The sequence below is a fragment of the Populus euphratica genome, unplaced genomic scaffold (assembly GCF_000495115.2).
Source record: "Populus euphratica unplaced genomic scaffold, PopEup_1.0 scaffold174.1, whole genome shotgun sequence".
Classification (NCBI taxonomy): domain Eukaryota; kingdom Viridiplantae; phylum Streptophyta; class Magnoliopsida; order Malpighiales; family Salicaceae; genus Populus; species Populus euphratica.
This window is the reverse complement of record NW_011499935.1, coordinates 651,828-661,411: the sequence shown is the minus strand read 5'-3', so window position 1 is coordinate 661,411 and position 9,584 is coordinate 651,828. Positions and strand designations below refer to the sequence as shown.

Genomic DNA, 9,584 nt, shown 5'->3' with positions numbered 1-9,584 from the left:
ATAAGAGAAAAAAAAAGGTTATTAAAGCTAAATTAGAGAGCTGCTAGTTACATGTATCATCTTATTATTGTGGGGAAACTAAAATGATTCAAACGTTAACATGAAAGATAATGTTTGGTCACCAATGGCTCTGCATGCATCGCTTATTTGTTGCAGTGCAAGGTTTTTTAAAATAATTTTTAGTATATATTCAAATACAAAAATACCCTCAAATCAACTCAATATCAACAAAAAATCAGGATAAAAGAACCGAAAAGCTTTTGAAAGATAGTTTAATGTATTTTATTTTAAAAATAATTAAGTTATTTTATTTTGCGTAGCAAAAGACTAAACAGCCCCTAGATGGAAGTTCAATTTTTTTTATTAGAGGGGTAAAATTTTTTTTTACTTCTGCCAAAAAATAAAAAGACTTGTATATCCATGCAAAATCTGAAAATAATAATTAAATCATGGTAAAAAGATTATATTTATTTATTTATTTATTTCTCCAGTGTCTAATTTAAAAGTTTTATGATTGAAATACGATATTATTGTAATCCTATTACAAAGAATAGTATTCTTGTCTTGACGGACAACAATTTCCCAAAAGATGTAGTTTTTTTTTTTTTTTTAATTATTTCTTATTTAGCAAAAGAAAAGTTTTCGACGACGGTTATCAAGACAGTAGTCAAAGCACGAGACAAGTCTGTAACGTACCCATTCAACTCTCACCACCCACGTGGAACTCTCTCTAGGATAAATACGCCCTTTACGTGAACGATGAAAAATCTCAACTTATAAAAAAGGTTACAAATTATTTCTCGTTTATCAATTACTAATATCTCACGGTCTAATTATATATATATATATATTTCTATAGTGAGAATTGCAAGAATATCCATATATAGCTGTGTTAATTTATACAAATTCCACGTCACTCAAGATTTCTCTCAAATAATTATTTTCTTTTTTCTAAATTTACAGAGCTTCTATATATATATATATATGTGTGTGTGTGTGTGTGTATTCCTTGGGAGCGTGTGAGACTGCATGTTACGTGCAATGGAGCTGGTGGATCGTAGTGGGTAAAGGGTACATGCCCGTGAGCCAATAGAGTAGGTGAGGAGCCTACTCAGCATGTAGACTCTGACGTGTCAGAATAATCCAAATCCAACAGGTCGTTTACAGCGACACGTGGCGCGCATGAAGAGATCATCTCTTCTGCCCTCCCCTGTGTTTTTTTTCTATAAATCAAACCGAAAAATGATGTCCTCACACAAATCACAGCTGAAGGTGGCAGTGACAAGCTCAAATAACTCTTTGTAGAAGTCCTTCTAACCCTTCTTTGTTCTGCTTATTCTTTTTGATTCATTACTTTCTTTTTGTTCTTGGAGTTGTGCTCTTTTGAAACTGAAGGAGTATGGGAAACCCACTTCATCTCAAGTCTTTGAACCACATCTCACTTTTGTGCAAATCACTTGAGGAATCCATTGATTTCTATGAGGATGTTCTTGGTTTTGTGCCGATAAGGAGGCCAGGATCTTTTAACTTTGATGGGGCATGGTAAGTAATTCCTTACTTGCAGACATATAAGGAGATCACAAAAGCACCACTTTTTTTGACGCTGTTCTTCTTTAAATTTGTTTAATTGTTTACTTAGGTTATTTGGTTATGGAATTGGAATTCATCTATTGCAGTCAGAAAACCCAGAAAAGATGCAGAAGAAAGGTAAAATTAATCCCAAGGACAATCATATCTCTTTCCAGGTAAATAATTAGAATGTCCAATCTTATTAAGCTCAACGTAGATCCTCAATTGTGTTTGTTTCTTGCGTAAATCGATTGTCTGTTCCTTTTCTCGTTGCCGGTGCAGGCTGTTTTCCGTTCCGACTGAACCGTGGTTTCTTTATTTTAATATATTTCAAAATAAAAAATATTTTAAAACATAACCTCATTCAAATTTCAAAACGGAATTAAAGTGTTTGATAATGATATGAAAATGATTTCCATTATATATATAAACATCAATTCGACCCCTCACTTAGGTTGGTGGATGTTCAAACATCAGATTGCCCGTCCATGATAGGGTGGTTCCAAAAGTGACGACGTCATTTGAGTGATAACTACAAAATTGCTGGTTTTTATACAAAACAAAAAAATAGTTTAGACAATTAAAAAATAAATAAAGGACACAATAGTTTTGTGCTGTCCCTGCAATTAGAAGGGGTCAATTACCTGGATAAAGCCATAAGATGAAGCAAACGCTAAGCATGCAATTATAATTTTGTAGTCTCGCTTTAACCATACATGAATCCGGAGGGTCATTCTGACACCCAATACATTATTTAAATTTTTTTTTTTCTCACTTTGTTCATAACAAGTATGGCTGTACTTTGGTCTCTTCACTAGGCAATTGCATCACGTATAGTCAGATGGCAACGATTATTATCAAGAATGTTAAGAGAATATTTGGTATCGACAGAGTTTTCAGTGTGTCTGTGTTTCTCTTGTATGGATGGCCCATCACTATAGTTTGTCGAAGGCAATTCGGGTTTTGCCAACTCTTTAGTTAGTCAGACGTTGGGACAGATAATACCTAACCTTGTCCTCATCCCATATTTGATTCCTACTCGTGGAAGATGGCTGTCGAGAATCCCAATATGTAGTCATTTCATCATTTAGTCAAGAAGTTACTAAAACATGTAGCTTGTTTTTGTTAAAAAGAAGAGACATGCATGGCAAATGTAAATGTGTTAGCTTCTGTCGTATACAGTGTGAGAGTATGGCAGCTGTGGAGAAGAAGTTGAAAGAAATGGGAATTCAGCACGTTCGAGCTTTAGTGGAGGAAGGTGGGATCCAAGTTGAACAGCTGTTCTTCCATGACCCTGATGGATTTATGATTGAGATTTGCGATTGTGATAACCTCCCAGTGATCCCTTTGGCTGGCGAAATCGCACAATCATGTTCTTACTTGAACCTCGAAAGGATGCAGCAGCAGATGCAGCCAATGGTGCAGCAGGAGAGAGCAATCTAGATGTCGCTACTTGCTATGTTATCAATCAATTGCACGAAGCTTCTGGGTCTGCGGTCTCTGTTCCGTGCGCTTTTTTGTAACTTATATTCGTTGGTTAGTGACTAGTTCCTGCACATAAAATAAAACAAAGCATATGAGATCTCATGTGGAGATGATCATCTTGTTTCACTCTAAAATAACAAGAGAATCTAGCGAACTTTCTTGCATAAAATTGTATCAATCATCCAGATTGGATCTGTTGCGGAATTACTCATCCTTTACTCATTGTTTTCCCTTCCTTCTAAAACTGATATAAAATCAATGTTCCTGGGCTGGCACAGCACAAGGGGCATGCCGTCCCTCTCCTTCTAAAACTGATAGAAGTTCAGTGTTCATGGACTGGTTTAGAAGACATCGCAGCACGAGGGGCATGCCACAGGTGCCTTTAACTTTCTACTTTATGTCGGCGGTTCCCTTCTCAGACGCCAACAGGCACCCACGCATTAATTTTGATTTTCTGGCTAGACTTTGAATCATTTCAATCCATTTTCTTCCCATGAGCACAAGTAACTAGCTATTTTGACCAAAAAGATTCTTGCCTTGAGCCTGGATTTTAAACTGAAATGGTCGAATTGCTTCCGTTCTGTGTGGGAGGTAAGAACGAAAAATCAACAATTTTTGCATAAGTGGTCATTGATTTCTGTTTCTCCTACTCCTACAGTACTGGTAGCAGCGGAGCACCACTCCGCCTAAAGGTTGACCACAAACCTTATCAATATTGTTTCTTGATTGGCTGTATCACTCTGGGTCTGAGCCTACTCAATCCTATGGGTCCATGCCCATTTAATTCTACGTCCATCTATTTACTCGATTCATAAGTATCCTATGGAGCTCGGCCCAACCTCTTTCGGTGTACAAAATCTAACCATTTGGGTTTTTTTTTAAAGAAACAAGGCTTATGAAAATTAATGGGAATCTTTATTAATTTAAAACAAGTAATTTATTTGTAGTTCAATCAGATTCTCGTTATTCCAAGAGCTTTCGATCTAGAACCTTTCTGAATGTACAAGAAAATAGTGCATTATTAGTTCACTCTCCCGCGTTATGCTTCAGTCCTGCATTATGTTTCATGTCGGATAAAAAATTCTTTAAAATTAAAAAGAAAATTTCAGATTGCATAAAAATATTTGATGTTTTTATTAAACTTATTTTAATAAATTAATTTTTTATTTAGATTAAATTTAAAATTAAATTATGTAAAATTTTCTCTGACATAAAATTATTAACTTAATTGGTTAAAAAAAACCTTGGAAGACTAATAAAAAAACATGGTTTGATTTTAATAAAAGATCAAAATAATTTTTTTTAATATTAGAATGATGGTTTATTGATTCCAACTTAGTAATTATATTTTTCTTAAATTATATTTTACTTAGGATGATGGTATATTAATTATATATTAATTAACTAAAATAAAAACTCAAAATCAAGCAGGAACTAAATTATAAAAAAATTATTTAAGAACATGATAATTTTATAAAAAATAAAAATAAATGATAAAATAATAAAAAATATTAAATAATAAAATAAAAATAAATTAAAAAAAGTAACCAAATGAAGGAGAATGTTAACTTTTTACATGAACAATAAAATCGACCTCAGTTAGTTTAGTTCTTTAGTTAATGTCTAAACATTTGTTATTTTATTCTTCAAAATACAAGTCATTTGAATTTCTTTTACTACAAGCTTAACATTGAATATGTAGAGATTGTAAATTTTATAAATTTCTCAATATCACCCTAAATGTTTTGACACCAAAAATAATATTCATATAGTAGTACTTACCAACCCATGTAGTGTTACTCTAAAATGATGTTTTTTTTTAAAAAAAATATATTGAAAATTAAAAACTTAAAAACATGTTAATCTAAGAGGGTTTGAATAAGCGCAAAAAAAAAAAAGAAGAAGAGGAGAGGACTGTATTCGAGTTTTTTGTATTCTTTAAACTTGTGATTTCTGGCGGAGCCACTAGATATAACGTCACTAAAATCTAAAGAACTTTTTATTTTAGTTCTAAAACTTTCAAATTTTTTTTTTCTGAATCGATATACCCTAAGATTTAAGGTTTATTTTGAAGATTTAGAAGTTTAATTATATTCTTTGTCATTATTATTTTATTTCATTTTGTAATTTATCCTAATAAACTCAATCGCTTAGTTCCTAAAATGTTAGTTTTTCCTTATGAATGGAATGTATATTTTCAAATATACATCATAATATTAGATAATACTTTAAAATATGATTTAATATTTTGAAAGCCTCTTAATTTTAAAATTCTCTTGTGCTAATTTTAATTAAAAAATAATATTTAAATTTATAATTATTTAATCATTAAAACTCTATAATAGTATGTTAACAAAACCATTTCAATCCAAATGCATGAGTTATTAAGTGATTATATTTTTGTCTAATAAAAATAAAAGAAAGATATCCTACCAAGCTAAATAAAAAAAGAGTGTAAAAGGTGTCAGAAGTCGAAGTAAAAATGGTTTTGGAATGAATTATTCAATATAATTAGTTTCTACGAGAATTTAATCAAATTTTTGTTAAGTAAAACTAGGTTGCAATCTAAATTAGTTAAAAAACACGTAGGAGAGGCATGATTAACCTAACAAAATTATATTAAGACTAATTTTACTTAATACAGGGATTTAATTAAATCCCTATTTTATCGAGAGATTATCGATATTGGATAATATTAGTAATTTCATTCATGTTTTGATACATGTAAGATAATTTTTTTTTTTAAAAATATACATACACATACTCATATATTTAATTAAATAAATTAAGAATTATTTATGTTAATAAATGTAAAATAAAAGTGTTAATGCATCTTCTAGCTGTAGGTCAAATTTTTTTAGCACAAATAAATTAATATATAGGTGTTATTAAAGTATTTTTTAACATAAAGTAAACAAATATAATTATAAATTAATAAATGGATACTAATATAATAAAGATAATATGTGTTAATAAAGACTTATAAAATCTCAACTATATTTTTAAAGTAGTATAAGAATGAGACAATATCTCAATTGTTTTATTATGAGACCATATTTCAATTGTTTTATTAACACATCATTTTCTTAGTCTTTGTTTAATAATTAAAAAAAAATAGTTCAAAAAAATAATTAAAAAGTGAATTATAAAAAAATGAAGGTAAGAACAAAAAGAATGGTATAAACAGATCAAGTGTAGAATGATAAATATTTCAAATGTAAAGAATATATTTTTTAAAACAAAACAAAAGAGTAAAGAAAAAAACTAAAAAAATAAAGATAAGAAAAAAAATGGTGATAAATAGATTAGGTGTAAAATAATAAAAAAATATCAAGTAGAAAAAGAACAAATTTAACTAAGAAAAACTCTTTAAAAAAAAAACTCAAAAATTACAAATTCACCACCACCACAATAAAAAATCAAAGAAATTTTTTTAAAAATAGAGATTTTATCACCACTATAATAAAAAAATTTCAAGGAGTGACCCTCTGAATCAATGGATTCCACAACAGATCCCATGAATTTCATTCTTTTAAGACTTGAATCAGAAACGGTAATTTGACTTTTGTTTGAACCAAACAGACCACATCCTGCCCTTTGGCTGTTCCAAGTATCCTGGTTCCATTATGGGATTGAATCTGAAGGTTATTATTTCCAAGGATGACAAAAAATGGAGAGAAAAAATGGATTATTCATACAGAAGATATAATTCACAGACAGATTCATCATCTTTGAAAGATAAAAGATGTTTCATTGATCAAATCAATAGCCAAAATCACAAAAAATGGAGAGAAAAAAAAAAGGGAAAGAAGCCGATTATTCATACAGAAGATATAATTATATAAACTTTAGCACAGAAGAACTTCATACTCAATTGAGCAACTTTATTCTTCTGATGCATGCTTGCTTTGTAAAACATACGTGCACATGAGAGCATTAAAGAGAGGAAACAAGTTACAACGCGTAAAACAATACGAGATTAAACATAACGATGACATTACATATACTCAAGGATTACGTACGATGGCAAATTAATCAGAGACCTCTTGCCAGCATCTGCTCATAATTCTCAATGGATTCAAGCCTCTGGATCATAAGTTGTTGCCTAAATTTCTTAATGAATGCCTCAGCGCTTGCATCTATGTCTAGAGATGGTTTGCTCGCTAGCTTGTTATGTGTTGCTTTATCCTCCACAACAAGAGACCTCACCGCTGCTTTATCCTCTTTGGACCTGTGAACGTCATTTCTCGCTTCAAAAGTTATTGAGCCATGGTGTTGAGGAGGCATGGATCTGTCGCTCTTCATCTTGGCTTCTCTCTCTGTTGTTTTCTTTCCCCTGTCAATAACCACTATGATTTCCTGCAGGCATTTCATGGCCATACGGGTTCATCTATATATTTACACATGGAGGAAGAAGTGTAGGAAGTTGGCAACTGTTAAATGTGTTCACCCAAAAAATAAATAAATCCATGAGCCGATCCAAGCAAGAAGCTTCTCCCTCGTGAGGGTAAAAGAGCATATTGCTTGAGTGGTGGCTTCTTGGGTGTCACTGTATTCATATTTTATCACTGTACGTCTTAGCACTTGATACACTGAATTTCCAAAATTTTGACTGTTTTCACCGAAACATTGTAATATTATCATTTTATGACAATTTGTAATATTATCACCCATGATTAGGGCAAAAAAAGAAGATAATTTAAGTTTTTCCAACAGGATCCTGTATCGTAAACGAACTTCCAATAATATTATTAATAAACATGCATTATGCTGTTTAAGGTTTTATCACCCTTCCCTTTCCTAAGCAAAATGAGGAGTCCCCCATGGAACCTCAAACCGTATTTGTTGACCTAGCAAAGGGAATGTGCCTAATATTATATCGAAGCACCCACACGCAAGCATGTGATGGGAAGAGGACTTTTCGAAGCAAACGCGCGGCTTAAAACGAGGGCCTGCGTCGAAAGTCGGCACCGGATACGCCTTTGTTGCCGAGACTGTGGATCATTACACCTTTCACTAATACGAAGACCCACAAGTTTTATAAAGTTTATTGAAGAAGTGCACATTGTACTAAGATTAAAATAGAAGGATATAAAACGATTATCTAAGCTTATAAAGAATTAAGAATGATTAATTAGGACTATGGATTGCAGCCATATCTGACTGCCCAACTGTTGCTTGTTAGGTCCAATTGTTTTTTTATTTTTTCAATTGAAACCGTATATTTTGGTTTTATAGTATTTTGAAGTGTTTTTTCAGGGTTATATGATTTATATATAGAATATTTTTATTTGTTTTTAAAATTTGAATGATATAATTTCGAGTTAACTTAATATAATAGTTGACTTAATATAATCCAATTTACTCAATAAGTTTTAAAATAATATAAACGGCTGATAAAAATATAATTTGACAAAAAAATTTTAATATAATAATTTTTTTTAAAGTATTAAGATGACAATATATTGGATTAACTTGAGTCAATTCGGATTAAACTTTCAAATTCACAATTTAGATCATGAGACCAAGATAACTCTAAATAAAAAAAATATGAAGTTAAATTTCTAATAAATTCATTGTTGAATGATGAAATTTGAAAAAAATTTAATCTAAAAAAATAACATAATAAAACAACCTAAGTCTACTCGAGTTAACTCGTAAAACTCGTGATGTGAGTTATGAGACTAAAACAATATTATAAAAAAAAACTAAAATAATTAACATAGTGTAATTCATAATCAGCCACATGTTGAAAATATTAAATAAAAAAATTAAAAAAATCAATTAAAAATAAATAAAAAATTTGAGTAAACTAAATGAACATGAAATTTATTATAGTTTATTTTATTTTTTAAACTGAAATGAAATATATTATTCTTTCTTAACATAATAATACGTAATTAAATACCTTAAATTCATTTAATAGACGAAATAATTAAGGATAGGGTTGCTTGGCACATGTTTGAGATTCATTGCACATCACCAGTATAGGTTCCTTCAAGCATACATAAAGATGTCTCCCTTAAAAAAATAAAATACAGAAAATAATTTTGTTTTGGAATAATATACAGTTGCGTGTCCATCAATCAGTTTAGATGATATATTATATGTTTTTGTACCAAATAAATTAAGTATTTTTCATCTTTATAAAGATAAAAATCTTTTTATATTTAACTATTTTAGAAGAAATAGAGCTTACAATTATCATCTCAAATAATTTTTTTTTAAATCTCCACTATGATTTCATATATTAATGGCATTTAATTATAAGAAGCTTAAAAATAGTATTTAGCTGAGAGATTTTGTTATCACTAAAAAAAAATTCCTTATTAAAATCAACCATCATTCACAAAAGATTTTCCTATGATGAGTTATGACAATCTTGACTTTCTAGAAAAATAATAGAGAAAAAAAAAAGAATAACGTTGAAACGTTTCTTATTTCTTTAATGAAAATCTTTTTTTTATATCACCAAAGCAGTTAATTTCTTGTCATACCCCTCATCAAAAGAAAAGTTATTAAATGATCGG

General features: G+C 30.2%; 1 protein-coding gene and 1 long non-coding RNA gene across 2 annotated transcripts in view; one reads left to right on the top strand and one right to left on the bottom strand.

Moving 5' to 3' along the window:
• Nucleotides 1-1,248: 1,248 nt before the first annotated feature.
• LOC105136415 (uncharacterized) overlaps nt 1,249-9,584 on the top strand; it is an 18,807-nt gene continuing 10,471 nt past the window's right edge. Inside the window, exons 1-3 of the mRNA XM_011041738.1 lie at nt 1,249-1,542; nt 1,640-1,745; nt 2,752-3,249. Of these exons, the coding sequence (XP_011040040.1) occupies nt 1,400-1,542; nt 1,640-1,745; nt 2,752-3,012 (510 nt within the window). The 5' untranslated portion in view covers nt 1,249-1,399 and the 3' untranslated portion in view covers nt 3,013-3,249. The remainder of the gene's footprint in view (nt 1,543-1,639; nt 1,746-2,751; nt 3,250-9,584) is intronic.
• On the bottom strand, nt 3,179-3,928 carry LOC105136414 (uncharacterized). Its single transcript, XR_844336.1, has 2 exons — nt 3,760-3,928; nt 3,179-3,247 (listed from the first exon to the last, which is right to left on the bottom strand). It is a non-coding gene; the product is annotated as an uncharacterized LOC105136414 (long non-coding RNA).